General features: G+C 41.2%; 1 protein-coding gene across 3 annotated transcripts in view; it reads right to left on the reverse strand.

Annotated features, from left to right (window-relative positions):
- SLIT3 (slit guidance ligand 3) overlaps window positions 1-19,703 on the reverse strand; it is a 465,006-nt gene that overhangs the window by 160,543 nt on the left and 284,760 nt on the right. For all 3 annotated transcript variants that reach the window (XM_088173839.1, XM_088173838.1, XM_088173840.1), the window contains 2 exons: window positions 18,336-18,499; window positions 4,248-4,389 (listed from right to left, as the gene is read on the reverse strand). In XM_088173839.1, the coding sequence (XP_088029965.1) occupies window positions 4,248-4,389; window positions 18,336-18,499 (306 nt within the window). The remainder of the gene's footprint in view (window positions 1-4,247; window positions 4,390-18,335; window positions 18,500-19,703) is intronic.

Below are 19,703 nucleotides of genomic sequence, written 5' to 3' on the forward strand. Positions count from 1 at the left end.
GGTGAAGCAAACTTGATGTGAACAGATCTCAGCTCTGTTTCAGGATTTAAGGATACACTTTACATTCTGGAGTTTGATTTGTAAGTCTGCAGTTGACTGAGACTTGGCTTTTCAGAGTAGTTAATGTTGCACAGCACAGAGTGTTCAAAGCACAGTGCCTGCTGACTTTTGCTGCACCTGTGAGTCCTCAACACTTCTGAATGTCTCAGATGAGTCAGCCAGAGCCCAAGACTGCATCACCAGTGACCACCCAAGGAAAGTTTGTGCAAGTCACTTGCCCAGAATCAATTAATAAAATCACAGGCAAGAAGAGACACAACCCAATTCTCCAAACAGCATTCATGAGACTGTCTTCCCCACAGTCCCCATTTTACAATTTTCCTGTTTCTGCAACAAGTGAACAGAACCTATCTATGTACAGTTTCCCTCCCTACACATCCCTGATGCATCCCTAGACAATAAGAAATGAGTCCAAGCTTTCAACAGCAGCACGAGACTGTGCTATTGTTAAAGTGAGTATCACCACAAATATACACAAAAGCTTCAAATGACAACTGCAGCTACAAACATTAACTTTGGCATTTTTAGTACTTTCTAATTTATTTCTTTTTACTTGAAAAAAATAATGCATTTAATTTAGTGGCCTCAAACCCAGAAGCTGAAATTACTAATTCCACCACAAGGAAACTCAAGTGTAACAGGAGTATGAGTCCCAGACCCCTGTAGTGCTCTCTAACTGGAATAGCAGCAGTGCAAACAGGAGCTCCCTGTGTGGTTTAATAGTTAATCTGTGCCTAGATAGTCCCTAATGCACAAGGACAGACACATAAATTGTTGCTGGGTTTCCCAAGTACATGTTGAGGAGGCAGGAAGGCTCTCCAAGGTCAATGTGCTTTCTGATGGGAACAGACTCCTTGGCTCTACCTTTGCCTGTGTCCCTCTGTCCTGTCCCCATAGCCTGCCTTGCCCCAGTGTCCCAGCCCTCCTGTCACATCCCCACAGTTCCCTGCCACCAATCTCAGGCCTTATCACCAAAAACTTTCTCAGACTCACAGCACTTTGCTCACCCTGTCTCGATTTCCTTTGTTCCCAGTTCTTCTCTTCATGTGTTTGATTATTTCCTCATTTGATTTCACCCTTCTTTTCCCATCAGTTTCTGTATTGAGCTGAGCTTGTTTACATTCTCTTAAGCATCTGTCCCAACCACAATCCAGCCTCTAGCTTTAGCAAATAATTAATTCCTTCTTTTAAGCAATCTGGAGATCCTTCAGAGAAGCAGCACCCAGTGCCAGTGGTTGCTGCTCCAGCATCTGCCCCCAGGCATGAGCACCCTCTGGCAGCAGGAGGGGGGCTGTGCCCTGCTTTCACTCAGGAAGGTCTTGCACTGTTACCAAACACCAAGGCACAAGTGGTAGTTCCTGAACTACTGTTTTAAGGTGTACAAAATTCTCAGACAAGAGCTGCCCAGAACTCACATCCTAAAACATAGCCTTGCTTGCAGTGACAAAAAATGAGTGCATCTGTCTGAGGCAGACAAACAGCATGAAAACTTCATTCTAAAGAAGGAGCAGAGGAAGAATGTTGTGAGGTGGGAAAAGATTAATAAGGAGTTACTGATACCTGTCCACGACTGGGAGGCATCAAACAAATGTGGCAGGCAGTACATTGAAGAAAATATTGTTTGAAACACGACAGCCAGGGCTGGCAGTGCCCTCAGCCCCAGTGACCACACCTACACGGGCAGGGAAGCTGTCCTGTGGCTCACTTATGCCAGGGAATCAGCAATGACTGAGAAAGGATCTACCCAGCCCCTGTCTGAGCCAAGAGCAGCCCAAACCACGTGCTGAGGGAAAGCTGCTACACGTGTTTGTCACAACACCCTCCCAGGCTCTCACAGCTGGTTACAGGTCTCTGCTGTCCCCTGGCTTTGCTGGCTCTGTGGGCTGAGCTGTCATTCAGTTTGAGGGTTGGGATCAAGTCCGAGCAGAAAAACATTCTTTGGAGACTTTGTCTCCTCTCAGGTTGTTGGTCATCCCTCCCTACACCTCATCAAGCCCACTCTGCACTCACACCATGTTCCCTATTTACCTTGCATGCATTTTCTCTCACCCTTTCTAAATAACTGCACCTCTCCTTTTATTGCAGATGCTGACCCAGTGTAGTGGAATGACTATTTCGCTCATATACCAGCAAACCACCACACCATGTGCATTTTGGTATTTCTTTTCAGTAAATGCCTCCAGGTGCTTAATGACTTTTGGTTTCACCCAAGTAGTCATGCAAAACTTTTCTGAGCTTATTCTCATGTGCTTCTCTATGACAAAAACTGTTCATTTCTCCTCTGAAAAGCAAAACAGAACCACTTTGTAAGCAGAGAATCTTTTGTAAAACTCAGCACACAGTCTGTATTCCTCAGCTTCAATTTCTCCTAACTCATTTTTCCTCAGTCAATTTGGCTGCTGCTGTCAGCTCCCAACTGAACAAGAAGCTTTATAAAAAAACAAATTGCATTCCCTACATTCTTGCTACCTATTTTATGAAATTATGAAAAAGCAAGTCTGGGATACAGATTTCTAGCTTTCCAAAATCGCTAACTTAATAGCAAACATTCTTGCAATGAAGTCCTTCACCTCGAGGAGTAATAGAGTAACACAACAGACTTCTAAGTCATTTGTGGCAGAGGGAAAATTAGCATCATATGATGCTTGTTTTATGCCCCATGACAAGTCAGTTTCCTGGTTTGTGATGGGTTTTTATCAACAAAAACAGTTTTAGGACTTGTTGGCAGCTTTGTCAGAGAAGGTTCTGCCTACCCATGCTAATGAAGAAAGGTAGGAAGGCTGAATAGAAGATTGCTAATTAATACCGAAATAGAGTGAAATGTAGGTCACCTTTAATAACTGTGTTAGAACAGCAGCTGTGTGTTTCCTTTCTGTAGAACAGTTTGTAAGTCAAGGGTTCTTACCAGAGCAATTTGGCTTACAAGAAAATACTGAGTTGGGGGAAAGACAAGAATTATTTGAATTCAGCGTTCCACACAGACAATGAAAGGGCTGGAGCCCCTCTGCTACTGAGAAGGGCCGAGAGAGCTGGGGGTGCTCAGCCTGGAGAAGAGAAGGATCTGGGAAAACCTTAAAGCCCCTTCCAGTGCCTAAAGAGGCTCCAGGAGAGCTGGAGAGAGATTTTGGACAAGGGCCTGGAGGGACAGGACAAGGGGGAATGGCTTAAAACTGCCAGAGGGCAAGGTTAGATGGATATTGGAAAAAAATTCCTCCCTGTGAAGATGGGAAGGCCCTGGCACAGGCTGCCCAGAGCAGCTGTGGCTGCCCCATCCCTGGAAGTGTCCAAGGCCAGGTTGGATGGAATTTGGAGCAACTTGGGATAGTGGAAGATGCCCCTGCCCATGGTAGACGCTCTTTAGGATTGCTTCCAACCCAGAACATTCCACGATCTTATGAAATTATGCTTTATGGATTTATGGTTAATTTTGCTGTGTACCAGTATTTCTATAGCAACAAGAAGCTGGAATGTCCAGTGACCATACAAATATTTGAATTTATACTGTGTAGACTGCAAAAGCTGGCCGGATGTCAGAAATTCAGTATGACAAGAACCTAAATAGGAAAAGAATTGATCTGCATTCCCTGTGGACTAACCACAGCATTTCAGGACCACAGTAGTATCAAGTCATGGACACAGAAATAGATGGTTCCATTTCCTAAAGGTAGTAAAGGTAAACAAGTCTGTAAAACCAGCATCTGATTCCACACACGAGTCACAAAACTGTTAAAGAACTGGAAATAACAATGTGGAAGACAAGATATAGAAGGTAAAATCAGCAGGGACAATGTGCTCTGATGTTCTAGTTCATTATAAATGCATCCTGCCAAGCTACAAAGAAGTCCCTCCATCTCATGGGGAAATCACAGTCTAGAAATATGAAAAGAGTGTTTATTTTCATTTACTGACTATAGAACTGCAGTTCTGGGTTTGTGAAATGTAAACACAATCTGAACTTAAGGCCCCAAGAACTTTATCTTGTTTTCAGGCAGGACAGTACCAAACTATCTTAATTTACATTTAAAAATGGTTTGAGCCCCTAGATCAAAAGAACAAATTAAAGAGGAAAACTACAAAATACCTGACAACTGCTTAGAACACTTTTTAAAACATGCACCTTTCTTCCACATAGGAGGCTGTGAAATGGAGTAAAAATGGAGAGACACGGAAAAGATTTGTGCACTTACATTTCCCAAATGTCTTCTGGGAGGTTGGCTGGGATCTCTGTTAAGCCCCTTCCCCGACAATCCACGACATTGTTGCTGCAGGTGCAGGCAGAGGGGCAAGTGATGGAACTGGCACTGCACGATGGGGGCTCGGACTGGGCACCTGAGACACAGGGAAAACATCAAAGGGCTTTAAAAAATGATTGGCTGAGATTTTAACAACAAAATACATCAGGCTCTGAGTTTTGCAGATCCTCTTACTATACAGAGTAATAAAGTATTTGCAAGTGAGTATAATATTCTACAAATCAACTGCAGAGAAAAACATGTAAAAGGTTACTGTGTTCTTATTCCTCCTCAGTCTCCACTCCATCAATCTCTTTTCCTCATGAACACTTCTTTGGTCACCTTCATGCTCACTCATATTAATTCATTAAAATATTTTTAAATTAAGCTTTAGGATCAAGCAGTATTTCCAAAAGTTATCTTTGCCTAGAAGTTTCCATTACACAAACACTTCTTGAGTACTTTTACATGATAAGAGAAGACTCTCATCAGTGATGATTTATGTTTTTGAAATGAGGTAACCTGTTATGGCCTGAAGACTGGGAATATAAAGCCAGTTTTTTCAAGATTAGACAATGCAGTTAATGGGAAAAGGAAAAGAATTTTGAAAAACATGAGTTCAAACCTTCCAACTCTTGCTTAAGCTAGACACAAAGACACAAAGCAAAGGTGTAGCATGAGGACATTGCTCTATACAAATTCTAGTCAATGCATTAGATTCAGGCTTAATTAAGTGTCATTACATTTTTTCAAAACTGTAGCAATTATGTCAATTTTACTCAAATGGTTATGATTCCTACATTTAAAGTTTTGATATATGCATACATTTAGCCATAGATAAAATGGGTTTGCTATGCTAATTGAGGTTATCAAGATGTAGCAGTTATTGGTTTATTTATAGTGATTCATATTTCCAAAGTACATAGAACACAAGAAGCCTCAAGTATCTTTATGTTGATATACACATGGCTAAATGTGAAGGCTTGTGCTGGTAAGAAGTGACAAAAATTGTAAAAGATTGGCCTTTTGGGTGGAAAAAACCAAACATCATAGTTGTCAAAACACAAATACATACAAAAATGTGGAAAAACTGTTCACAGAGGTGTACGTTCTTGGGGTTTGTCTTTTGAAAGACCCATGATAGATACTTACATGAATTCTAACTACAGGTGATAAAAGTTAAAAAAAAAGAAAAATAAAAAAAAATATTTGCACCAACTTGCAATCCAATGTTCATTAGGACAAAAAAAAATCATATAAATGTGACATTCCTATAGATTTCCTCTTTTGATTTATGCCTCCATGCTTGCTTGGCTTAACTCTTAACTCTGCACAGCAGTGTCAGCTGGTATAGAAAGCTACACATGTCCCTGCTTCCACAACCTTGTAAACAGCACAGAACAGTCAAATCAGAAAGGGATTCCAGTGGCATCTCTAAGTGTCATTATTTTCAAAGGCAGATACAGTTTGAAAGGACATCAGCTGAAAACTTCTGCAGGTGATTTTTCACTTGCAGAGGAAGCTCTCCTGGAAAACAAAACACAATTCCACAACTACTGTGGAATCATTCCATTACAAAGGTGTTGAATTCTGATGGGAATTAATTTCAATTTGTCTGAGTTTCCTTAAGTTCAAACATGCTGTCATCCTCTTTAAATACAATTTTGTAACCAGGGATGACAGAACTGCCTTATATTAAAATACAATGTCGAATTTCAGGGTAAGATCACCATTTCAATTGTGGGCTAAACATTGCAAAATTCGAATACTGGGTTTGAAATTATTTTATTGGGTGATCACCTGACTTTCTGTCAGGACACCAGAAGAAAACTCTGGGCACTGTGTTTTAACATTGATGTTAATCAGAGCTCTGAGTGGCTGCATTTTGGCAGGCCAGCTCTCTTTGCTCCAATCCATGCATCCAGAATTTACATTTTAAGAGACAGTGACCACCTAGAAATAAACGGATCTCACTGGAAATTTGTGCATGGGCAAGGGTCAAATACATTCTTTATGAGAATAGGGAGCTGTTTCCACCACGAGATGATTCTAATGATCCTTTCTCTTTGCTAAAATACCCTCTCATTTATAGTTCACTCTCCAACCACCTTGACAGCTGCAGGTAAGGAGCTTTCCATCAACAGTCCTTCATCTCAAGACAGAGACCATTTAGACCCTGAAGAATCATCTGGGCTAAAAACTACTGTAAAAATAACTCAATAAGATAATTAAAATCTAAATCCATACGCATATGGTCCAAAGAAACAAGTTCACATTTATCAAGCAAACCTGAACTTTGACTTGTTCCAGTTTCAAAATCTTCTTAGTGTTTAACACAGTCTATACTTGTGACCCTGCATTTAACACAATACTTAAGTGGCAGCTATTTGAACTAAACAAGAAAAATGTCACTAATTAAACGTGTACATGTATAACAGGCAGGAAAAGCAGCTCTCCTGGGTTTGTTTTCTGGTCATAGAAATGCAGGACACACATACCACCACATTGTCAATTATTACAATTGCTGCAAAATTAACAGAGATGTGCACAACAGCACTGCCAACTTTGTATTTTATGGAGTCTAAGGTTTCTGTAGGATTTTACTGTGACTACTGCCAAAAGTAGTTTCTATTGCCTCAAAATGCACACAGCCCTCTGTTGTGTTTGTGTAAGAACAAGAGGTTTGCTCTTGGACTTGATCACCTACATTTTACATTTTCTCTTTGCCTACACTGTGGTACAATGGCCAAAACAAAATGAAGGACAAGTGAGTGCAAATGAGCTATTGCAAGTTTTTAGGGATAGGGAGAAATTATCAAATAAGGAAGAAACTTCAGAGCAATCCTTGTTCTCTGGGACATAAAAAGTTGGCAACAAGGTCAAATCTTCCACACCATTACCATCTCCATGTCTGATATGCTTTCTGAAGAGGCTTTGTAACAGGGGAAAAATGCCTTTTGCACAGTTGTAACACCACAACATATTGCTGTGGGTTGGAGAAGCAGTAGTGCTCTCCCTCTTTGTTAGGGCCCAGCATCAAAAGAAGCTGATGTACTGCCAGCTGGAGCTCAGCTCAGCACCTCCCCAGCTCAGGTGATGCAGCACTGCAGAGTGCTAGGAAAGGCAGGGCATGCAAGGGGGGATTGGATAAAGCAGTCTAAAAAGGGAGAAAAGATAGAAACAAGTCTTTGTGGAACAAAAACCAGGTAGCAGCAGTAGAGTCAGAGAATCATTAAGGCTGGAAAAGACCTCCCAGACCACTGAGTCCAGCCATCAACCCAGCACTGCCAGGTGCACCTCCAAACCACACCCCCAAGCACCACGAGCACATTTCTTTGCTCTTCATGAGCAAACACAGATCTAGACTGTAGGTTCCTGCGATTTTTAATGATAAAAAGACTTTGTATGTAAAATGCTATTATCCTGATGAAATGCTTTTGCTTATGTTTTTCCTTGGCAAAGAACAAAATACTGTATTGCACATGCACACTCAAGGCATCTAGCACATATTCCATCAGCTCTCTCACAAAAAATCATCTGTTAAGGTGAATGTTTCTTGAATAACATTAGAAACAGAATTTCAAATCTGATTTGGATTTAATGGCCCTGCTACAATGAGGATCCATTGTTTGCAGATCTACAGAATTAAAGCACAAAAGAACCCAAGGCAGTTTAATCAGTTTAATGTTTGTACTGTTCTGGAGAATTGTTTAAAAAAAGACTGGTCAAGAAAAGAAGTCTAAGTAGGTTATGGAATTTAAGTTATTAGAATCTGGCTATGACTTTCATTGGTTTGCAAAGGATAAGCATACTGATGATCAAGGGCCCTGATGCAGCACAGCCTCTAAAGAAGAATATTTGAAACCTAAAACTGAATTTTCCTTTTGCTGCCAATACTTCTTCAAAAGAAAAGACCTAGGAAAAGCAGAAATATTTCAAGATTTCCATTTGTGTCCTTCACAAGTGCAGTAAACTCCTTAGAGCATGGCTGCAGCAGAAGGAAATGGCCACAGACAAATCAGCTGCATTTACATTATTCCCCTTCTGAAGTTGTCCTCACAATCTGTCATCTTGCCATTGCAGACTTTTCATAATACACAGCAGCCCTAGTTCACCATGTTAATTATATTTTTCTCTGAGATAAAAAGCATCAACTCAATCATACATTTTGCTAAAATTAAAACACTAACAAAATGTGGAAGCCAGGGTAGGAGCATGATTAACAAAAATTGCTACGCTTTTTTTTACTTGATGCAGTGAAACGACAGTGTCAATAATTAAGGTAGTTAATATCTGGCACCCTTTTAATTTACAGTCTCACACTCACACTATAGGTTAGGGGAAAAGAGGAAAGAGAGGGGAGACAGGCCCAGACATTTACAGAAAATCAAATGCTTTTTTCAAATAAGTCCCTCACTGGCCTCTTTTAACAGCAGTAGACTAATATTACAATTAGAATAGAACTGTTATCATGTATAAATGAACAGTTTAAATGTCAAAGGCATCTAAAATAATTTGCAATTACTAAATAAACTAAATAATCTCATTTGCACTGACACCCAATTACAGCACACTAAGCAGTATGTTTTATTACTTCCTCACCTATCCAATCACCTCTGCAGCAGCTCTTTTCCACCAGCAAAATGTTAGTTATTTGTAAAACATGTTAATAGATTTTAAGATAAATCTGACAGGATTTCCTGGTTAAAAACCTGTGCTGACTTTACATCATTTAAAGTGTATCAGACACGAAATTATTGATCAATAAACAAAACACTACAAATATTGCAGATCCATGGATATAGTGTGACCTTTTTGGGTGTAATTAAATAAACCACTGGAAGTTCTGACCATGCTGGGATATCTGAAATCAATTCCTACAGCATGAGCCATAGTTTGCACTGGATTCCCAGTGATATTAACTAATTTATTTGAAAACACCTAAAGCAGATGTTGCTCCTGATTTATGTCTACATCCCAGTTTAAAGGGACATTGGAACACAGAGTCCTGCACTGAGAGATAGGCAAGGGAAGCACAACTGACCACACACAAAATTAACATTCCTTACTGAGGGCAAACACCCCTCTAATGGACAAAATTTGTATGAATTTGTTTATCCTATACAAACGTGCAGCAAATGTTTTAAGCAAATATTTCCATCTATGGTTGTTCAACAGCTATTTGCTGAACACAGCTTTAAGATTTATGATTAGTAACTTAAACCCCTAATTGAAGTTAATGCCATTGAGTTCATGGTAGGCAAAAGCTTGCCAGTCTTGAATATTCATTATTTGATTCAAGTTCTCTGCTTTGCTGAACGTTCCCAAAGAGTAAATTTATCTGTTAAAAATTCATGGCATATAAGCACAACAGTTCTGTAAGGCAAAAGTCAACACTAATCAGTTTACAAATAAATATCAAGGAATAAAACTGAAAATATCCAACTACACTGAAAAGAAGGTCTGGCTTAATGAATGAAGCCCACTTTACTCTACAAAACCCTACTTAGCTTCACAATCTATCAGTAAAGTAACATCACTGAAAATCAGACCTAACTTCACACTGTCTTATCCTAAAAGCACTAATATTGCGATTATTTAATTAACACGATTAGAACCACAATTATATGGAATACTACTAAGAAAAATGAAAAAAGTAGAACAAAGAAACAGCCTCAACCACCATAACATCTGAGATTGAATGGGTGAATTTGTTCTTCTGAAGGATTAATAAAACAGAACCTGTGAGACAACTGAAATCTATAAAACAATGACAAAAATGTTTTTCTCTCAGGGAAATTTATTCCACCCAAGCCTTCCAAAGGAGGTGTTGAAAAGTCAGATTATCTCTTATGCCCTGTGCCCACTCTGAGCCTTTCTTTCAAGGTCATTCTCCAATCCTGTCAACACAGGCATGTTCACCTTAAAGCAAGCAGAACTTAACTTTCCAACTACTGCACCACAAGGAAGGCTGCTAGTATGCATTTGGTCCTCTGGGTTTGGACACTGCCTTCTCTTCCAAAGACTAAAAAAATTCTAACAGGTCTTAAAAGATGTAGTGCTCCTGCAGCTCAAATGGTGCCCATGCACAGTCATCTCATTAATGCCAACTCCACAATTTGTATCAGCACTCTTGAAGGTGCATATGAAGTGACATTTAAAAATAGGTCCAGAAATAATGCAGTGAACTTATAAATATATTCAAGCATAAAAATGAAGAGGAACATAAATTATTTAAGTGAAAAGGATGCCACCTGCACAAGGTTAAAAGATAGATAATGGTCATGATCAATTGTGAGCCTGTGAAGGGAGTGTAGTTCTAAACAGGTGATCCATCGTGCACTGCTCCACGATGAAGTCTGATGAAGTTATGGAAGGAATAGAAATAGTTTAATTCTACTCAGTCTTGGGGCTTTGATTTACTGCTATTTGAAAAGGAGTTTTAAATACTACATGGGTTTGTTTGCTTGCACGTTTGTCTTTGCTTCTGTCCCCCCCCCCACGTCTGCATCCTGCTGCAGTGAGCAGGGGGCTGTCCCTGCCTCTGCACAAGAGCAGGAGGAGGAGGAGGGTGGGATTCACTCCAGCCAGAGGCATTACAGATTGAGAGGGCAGACACAGTGGGACATGTCTCCTGATAATGACATCCAAGGGCTCCAGTCTGGTCATGAGCTTCCCCATGGACAGATCTGGAGGGAGGAAATGCTTTTTTCCAGGTCAGTGGGCAAGAACTGAAGAGTGAGGCACCATCCCCTTCCCTGGGCTGGCTTGGGATTCCACAGACCAGATTCTTTGGCATTTGGAACATGCTAAGGAAGGCAGGGAAAATAAAGACCTTTCCTGGGACAGGCTGGGGTTTCTGTCTCTGGTCTTTTGGAAGAGGTCCCTGGTACATTCAAGCTCTTTCAGGTGTCTGGAAATTACAGAATAAAATTCTTACGGGTTTTCAGAGCTAAACATGTTTACCTGCCATTCCAAGGGGTAAATTCAAGGAGCCAGGAGATCCCTTCAGTTTGACTGTGGGGTGCTGGTGCCAAGCTCTGCCAGGGAAGCTGCTGTGGGAAGAGGCCAGGGCAGCTCTGGCTGCTTCCACTGGGCTCCACAGCTGAGCCTGCCCATGCAGCTCCTGGTGCCATTGTCAGAGAGCACCTGAGGAAGGGCAGAGGTGCCAGGCAGCAGGAACTAAGGGCAAAGCTGTGAGAAACAGCCCTGGGAGCAGCCAAGTCAGAGAATGAGACACGGAAGGAGGGGCTAGAACAGACCCTGGTTTCACCTCAGTGCAGTGCTGTGAGGAGGGGGAGTGTGAGCAGCCAGCCCACCACAGGTGTAATGTCACAACATAACATCACTGATTTCACTGTCAATAAAGCAGAACACAAACCTGATGTTCACTGTATGCAAGTTTGCATTTGCCTGCTATTAATTTCTGGAATTATTTTATAAGCAGCTCTATGCGTGCTTTCATTACTCTTATTAACTGTGTATCAATAGACGAGTTGCCAATCACCTACAAGTATTAAACAGAAAAAGTCTACAGATTTCATTTCAAGGCTCCTCTACTTACTGGAAGTCTACCCTGTTCCTCTGTATTTACCACGACTGCTCTCTGTGAAACAGCTCCAAGCACAGCTGTGGTACTGCCATGAAAAATTTTTTTTCTGTACCAAAATACTACCAACATAACTACTCATAAAACAAACCACCAGCTTTGGACATTAACATAAAAGCTAATCATGTTATTATTTTTACAGCAACAGTTCAAAAGCTCAGTGGCTGAATAATTACACCCCAACCTGCCATCATTAAATAAGCATTAAAGGGCTATACATACTGCTCTGGGGAAAAGAGAATTCCAGAAAAAAAGGCTAATTATACTGAAAGGTAAGACATCATTTTCAGTAATAAAACTAAATTTACTGTAATTAAAAGCCAATTTTCAGCTTTGGTCTTTAAAGAAATATTAAGTGCTGTAATAAATACATATTTATCCTTCAGATTCACAAGATGGTCCCCCAAATGAAAAACACCATATGTGGCATCTTACATACTAAGCAAGTCAAGAAGTAAATTCCTACAGTATGAAACAGCATCAGTGCTAGTGCTAGAGTACATTTAGATTTGTAATAGGAAACTTCATGGAAATTGAAAACAAACTAACTGATAAATAGTGATTAGTATCCCTCCAAATCTCCTATACTATTTCATTTGAGGACCAACTTACAAATGCACAGTACTGAAATGTTTCTTCAGAATAAATGTCAATGTAAGTTTGTGGTAGCAAATTGTAACATGAGGTAAAAAATTCCATCAGTGTTCCAGAAAAATTTCCCAAGATCAAATTTAAACCGCAATTTTTACCACAAGGCTTTAAAAGTCATACACGCTTTAAATCCTGCCTAGACTCCATTGTAAGAGCACTTACTGAGTCTGTGGATGGTCACAAAAAGCAAGAACAGTGAGAAAAGAGTTTCCCCCATCTAAGGTGACTCAAAGGCCACTCTTGGAAAGGGGTCACAGTTGGATGAAGTGGTTAAGGTCCCTTCCAAATGCAGTGAAACAGCTGAACAAAGAAGGTGTCCCACAAGGCAGACAGTGACCATTCAAACACACATACAAAGGTCTCCTCCTCCTCCCACACTGCTTATCCAGCTCTTTAAAAACAAGGGCCACAGGCAGCTCATCTGCATCAACAGGGATGGACTGCACAGAGAGAAATCCTCCTGAGGAGCCACTCCCTGCACCAGCAAAGTCTGCGTCTTCAACAAAGCCTGCATCCCCAGCAAAAACTGCATCCCCTCTCCAGCAAAAACCTGCATCCCCAGCAAAGCCTGCATCCCCAGCAAAACGTGCATCCCCTCATCAGCAAAACCTGCATCCCCTCATCAGCAAAACCTGCATCCCCAGCAAAGCCTGCATCCCCAGCAAAACCTGCATCTCCAGCAAAGTCTACATTCCCAGCAAAGCCTGCATTCCCTCATCAGCAAAGCCTGCATCCCATCACCAGCAAAGCCTGCATCCCATCACCAGCAAAGCCTGCATCCCATCACCAGCAAAACCTGCAGCCCATTCCTGGCAAAACCTGCATCCCCAGCCAACAGTCCCTGCCCCTGTTTAGCTCCTAGGAGCACCAATCCCCCGTGCTGGCAGTGCCTCCTGTCCCACTGCTGCTGTGCACACAAGGAATGCAGGGTGTTTTAACCAGGAGCAGATGGGGGAGCTCCCCTCCCCACGCACTTTTCCTTTGGCATCTCCTGAATGCTCTCATTAAGATGCTAAGCCTGAAGAGTGCTATTTTATTAGCTACTCGTTGTTGCTTGTCTCCTCAGCAACATGCTATGAAGTTATCAGGAAATGGAGCAAGACAATCTCCTGAATTCCGTGGTCTGGCCAGAGTAACAGCTATGTTTGAAGATTGTTTGACCTCACCCAAACAAATAAATCTGCTTCTTTATTAGGGCTTCCAGTCTGCATGAAGCAGCAGGAAGCTAACACATTTCCCTCTTTATTATACCTCAGCTGCAGTCTCACCACACAAATCAGAAAATCTAGATCTTTAACCGAGATCTGGGTCAATCCAATGTCTTCTCAAAATTAGTATCAGTTTACTTAGCCAGAAAACACTTGGCTATGGTAATAATCTCTCTCTAGTCAATTTCAGACTGAAATTTAAGTTATTTAGTCCAAATTATGCTTCCTGGTTTTCTTTACGTTCTTTGAGACTCTCAGAATGGGAACTAAGAATCAAAAAATAAAAAAAATTGGTTTCTAATATAAAAAGATAACATTGTATGGATGCACCTTCCTTCTTGTACAATGCATGTTTCATTATTAAAGAAAACTATCTTAGAAAAGTACTAAAAATCACGTATTTTAGACTTAAAAATTTCATCAACTCTTCAAAATATCAGTGTCTGGTCCAGCCTAAGAAATCTTAGCCAATCTTCATACTCCAGTTTAGACACTGTCCACCATCAAGACACTGGCCCAAAGCAGAACAAATCTGGCCAGCAGCTGAAGTATGCACAGATTACAGTATGAGACACAGTGCTCCTGTTTAGATGCACAGATATTCTGACATATATACTTAGGAAAACCAAAACAATTCATCACTGCAAAAAAAATTCCAAATGGGGTCAGTGGCTTCTGCACAGAGAGCCCTGAAAAAACCAAGGTGCTGCTGATGGCATAACTTCATGAACCCACTGCTTTGTTTGCAAAGCTTTACAGCTGTTGCAGGTGAAAAAACACATTATACCTTGACATAACTGATCAATATGTAAACTAATTTTAGCTTCAATAAGTAAGGAGCAGGTAGAAGAAAAATGAAATGGCCATAATAAAACTTACATGAGAGGAAAATGAAATAAATTACTATCATTAGGAGGTCAGAGGAGGACAAAAGACAGATAAATAGGCAGAGAGAGAGAGAAAGCATGTTTGAGAGACACAGGCACAGAAGGAGAAGCCAGTCCAACAGTGAAACATCTGAGCATAGGAAGGAAGCTGGGTCTGATCCAGGCAAAGACTGGAAAGCTCTAAGAGGTACTGAGCATAAGCCAGCACCCCCAGATGCCTTTCTGCTACCTAAGGGAATATAAAAATAAACATTTCCCAAAGACCAGAATACAGGTAGTATTTCAACTGACACTGTCTTTGCTTACCACACTGTTTTTTCATCACAGCAGCGTGGCAGTGAATGGTGAAGGTAAGGTGGAGAGAGGAGAAATACATCATGCTACCTATGTGAAATACACCCTGCTACTCGTGTGAAATACACCCTTATCCATGTGAAATGCACTCCTTATCCATGTGAAATACAGCCCTTATCCATGTGAAATACACTTCTTATCCATGTGAAATATACCCCCTATACATGTTAAATACAGCCCTTATCCATGTGAAATACAGCCTGCCATATATGTGAAATACACTCTGTTATCCATGTGAAACACAGTCTTTATCCATGTGAAAAACACCCCACTGTCTTTGTGCAGCACATCAACAAGGGGCTCATCCTCTGGTGCCACAGAATTTCCTCTTCTACACATCCCACCTTGTAGGAGACTGTCTCACCAAAGGCATCCCAGAGCTCCATAACCAACTGAGCAGGAGGAAGGGGCTGTTTGGAGATTCCTCCAGGAACAGATGGCCTTGAAGGCAAAGCCCCAGGAAGGCTGCTCTGTCAGAGGTGCTCTGGAGGAGAGATTGTCCTGCTAGGAGGGGACAGCTTACTGAAGGAGTCAGCCAGAAGGCCCTGGGGGTGACAGGAGTGCCAGCAGCACTTGGCACTCTCCTCTGACTGTGAGTCCCAGCCCCACTCTGTCCCTAAGCTTTCCCCTTCTCCTCAGTAACACAAATCCAACCAGACGTATTTCCAAACCTATCTCCAGCCACTGTTGAATGCTGCACTTTCACCTCCAGCTCTGAGCCAAATGCTTGAACAAGAGAAACCTGGAGTAGCTTCTCCTCTGCTCACAGGTGACCTACAAGCACCATTTAAACAGCTTTTTTATAATTTGTAAGAATAAGCTGAACAACATTTTTGAAAAACTGACACCCATAGGTTACATAGGTATGACTCAGTTTACCTTGATACACCTGCACATAACTCTGACTTCAGCAGCATTATGTGGAGACACTTTGCACCTAATGCAAACACCATGGTGCAGGACACATCCACAGGGAATCCAGTAATTTGGGTTCTATTTATGTCACTTCTCTATCATTACTTCAGCTCTTCTTTTCCCACATGGCATGTGGCATTCAAAATCTGTTTCCAAAGAAACATTTATCATAAAATTATAAAACATCACTATTTTTGCATAGGGTTCAAAGAATAAAGAGGAGTCAGTTTTTCGTTGTGTTTTTTCTTTCCTCAGATTATGATTCTACTCCTTCTCCTCTGAAGCATCCAGAAGCAGCAGTTTTGCACTGGAATGCTCTGATGAAGCCCATTTTGCAGTGAAGGAAAAGCTGAGGGTTCATTTGCTGCTGTGATATTCCCACTGCCATAAAAACACAAGTGCTTGAGATTCTGATCCTATATTTCAACAGAGCAGTTCACCACTTTATTTTTTAGCTCTTCTTAACTGAGATGCAAGCTCAAGGTTGGTCATAGTAATTCACACAACCTTAACTTCTATAAAATTCCTTTGCAGAGGGCCAAGTTCTGTTCACTCTTCTCCACCTGTCCTAGTTTGACTTCATAGTCACACATTAACAAATTATGCTGTAAAATCAGGTATAAGAACTGTAATGGGGAGAAGGGAAGATTTATATCCTCTTTAAACCAGCTGTCCATGTAGGTTTTTATCGAACTAGCATGTACTATGCTGAGTTCTCAGCTAAATCCACCACTAAAATGAGCTCTCCAAATGAATTTCTTTTTCAGTACATTTCATTTCATTTCCCAAATGAGAGTTACAGGGATACAGCTGATGGACTGTCTCACTGAAAATTTCTTTCCTTGAATTTTCATGATTTTGTATTTTTTACAAAAGCAGGCAAATCTTGAGAGAATGCCTATATCCTCTTGGTCCAAAAGGGAACTATTAAAAACCTTGTCACTTTTGGAAGTCATAGTCTGCACAGACAATCCCATTTAAATGAGTTCTGTTCACATTACATTTCTCATTCAGCAATTATTATCTCTTCTCCTGACTTAAACAACTCATTTTCCTCCACTTCACTGTGTCATAAATCCAAATAGCTGAACTCATGCTCCATCTGAAACTTCATTTCATGAGAGGGGGAAAAAAAAGGCTGTGGTTGCCTCTTTGGTAAAATTAGCTTCTGCTAATAGCTTCATTCATTTATCCATTTGTTTTATCCTTCCTCTCCCAAGACTGTTAAATTTCTAAACTTTTTCTTTAGTTAAACTTTTGATGAAACTTATCAAATATTCTGCCTATCATCTCCACTACTCTGTAGAAGCTGCTCAGCACTCTGAAATCATCTCAATGAGCACTATGCACAACTTCATTTTCCACCTGCCCATAACACTTCTGCACACCTTTGGGCAGGCCATTAATTAACCATGGTTGAGTGGGGTCAAACCTTTCTTCTTTCTCTAAATGCAACTGTTTCTCCTGCTTCATCACATGTAAATGGAATGACAGAAAAAAGGCATTCCTAAAACATTTCTGGCACGAGCAGTTCTACTGTATTTCCATCAGCCAATCCATGTACCCATAGGATAAAGCTTTAGGTCTCACTGGCTGTGAGAGATAAGGAACAAAGCAGCACACGACTCACAGTCTATCAAGGCTCAGACTCACATCATCTCCATAACAAGCCCCCTGTGTCAGCACTGGGGCTGCAAAACTTCCTCCAAACTCATGTCTGGGATCTTTTCTTCCACAGCATGCACACTGCCATGCTGCTCCTCCACCACATCCTTCCTTTCAACCCAACTCAGGGTTTTATTTTTCCACTTTTTGTCTTTTTTTCTTTTGTTCTTTTTCTTCTCCTTTTAGGAAAATGTATTTTTATCCTACAAGAGCCAAGTGCAGTTCCAGAGATTTGATGAATAGGCCCAACATACAGACACATGATTTGTGAGTATCATCAGCCCCATTTATCAGTGTGGAAATGCGTACAACAGCAAAATGCATTGGCTCCCTAAGAATCCCTGCTTCAGTCCCTGGGATAAAATCTGCTCCTCACGTTCTAAAGTCCAAACATTTGTCAACAGACTCAGATTTGCATTTTCTATTTCCTTTCCTTTGTATTCCAGTCAGCTATAGCGCTCTTCCCTTGAGAAATACCAAATTATCCACACTTAATTGATTTCTTATGTTGATATCATTGGCAATGTTAAAACAGAAGAAGTAATTTGAGAACAGAAATGTTAACTGGAATCCAATAACTCTCACAAAGCTGAAAAAACCCAACAATTTGCTCTCCTCCCATACAGTTTAGCAACGACAAAAACAAACAGGATTGCTGTTGTTTGCATTCAAACGCGACAGAGCCATTTTCCACGCTGGTTTTTTAATGGGAACAGCAATGTGAGACAGATAAAGGAGGAAGTGGCAGCGTTACCAGAGCAGACAAAGTCCTTCTTCTGCACCTCAGCCACGAGGAAGCCGCGCAGGCCGACGGGCGCCAGGCAGAAGGTGAACTGGCCGATGGTGCGGCGCTGGCGCAGCCAGTCTGACAGCCAGGCCAGGTGGCAGTCACAGTGCAGGAAATTGGAGTGGAGCCGCCTGCAAAACACACAGCAAACCCACGGTCACTGGGGCTTTTAAACAAAACCCACAGAGAGGCACCAACCGCCAGCCTGCCCCGCTCTCTGCTGCCATTTCAGTAGGATCAGAGCAGGTTCTTGCTTACAGATGAGTCAGAGCTTGACTGTCCTCGTTGCCATGGGATATTATAAAAAGGTCAGATATAAATTTGTGCTATTATTTGTAATGTTTTCAAAAAATTAGGTTCAATAATGATCCATGTACAGCTGGTCACTCTAAACACAAAATTACGCAGAATTTAAGATTGCACCATGTAATCACTTTGTCTGTGGTTTCATGTCAGAAAGAACTGCATGGCTGTGATATCTCTGAGTGAATGGCTTGTTAAAAAATGAGAACCAGGCTAAAGAACAGGATGATGAATGATTCTTCCCTCTCCTCCATCCTTTGGGGAGAAGTAGAGAGAGAGAAGTGCTCCACATTAGCTCAGCTGGTTGGAGCATGGTGGTAGTAACACCAAGGTTGTGGGTCTGATCCCTGTATGGGCCACTCAATGAAGACCTGGACTTGGTGACTCTTATGGATTCCTTCCAATTCAGAATATTCTGGGAAAAGACAGGCAAAAGAAAACTCTGGAGGCTATTGATACCATTTCTATGCCTGTGCTGCCTGTACAAGTTCATCAATGCTCTTTTTCCTGTAGTAATTTAACACCAGTATAAAGTATCCAGAGAAGAATTTTCAGCTCATAAAGATCCACGCATGGGCAGCTCCCTGCCCAGCCTGGCACCAGGGACTTGCAGAACCATTATCACATCTGCAAATGATGATGGGTTTGGGGAACAAATCTGGTCATTTAAATAGCTACCAAACTTTAGGTCAAAACAAAAGTCCAGGACGTTAATTATTTCATTCCTGTAATGACTCATGCATTTGCAGTGTTGCACCAAATGAAATGATGAACCAGATTAAAAATCCTGTCAGAAATGGTTAGACAAAGCATTATTCACTAATATTACAAGACACAATTGGTGTGCACCAGATTTAGCCTTGTCCATCCCCCAAAGAAATGAAATGTCTCTCTGTGAACTGTCCTTACAGCAAAGCAGCAGCTCAGCTCAGCTCAGCAGTGGCGCCCAGGCTGACAGTCCCCAGATTTGTATGTCTGGGGTGGACAGCCACAATAAAGAAAGAAAAAAATCCACAAATCTGGAACTGAGAG

The sequence above is a fragment of the Sturnus vulgaris genome, chromosome 15, assembly GCF_052056855.1.
Source record: "Sturnus vulgaris isolate bStuVul1 chromosome 15, bStuVul1.hap1, whole genome shotgun sequence".
NCBI classification, from domain to species: domain Eukaryota; kingdom Metazoa; phylum Chordata; class Aves; order Passeriformes; family Sturnidae; genus Sturnus; species Sturnus vulgaris.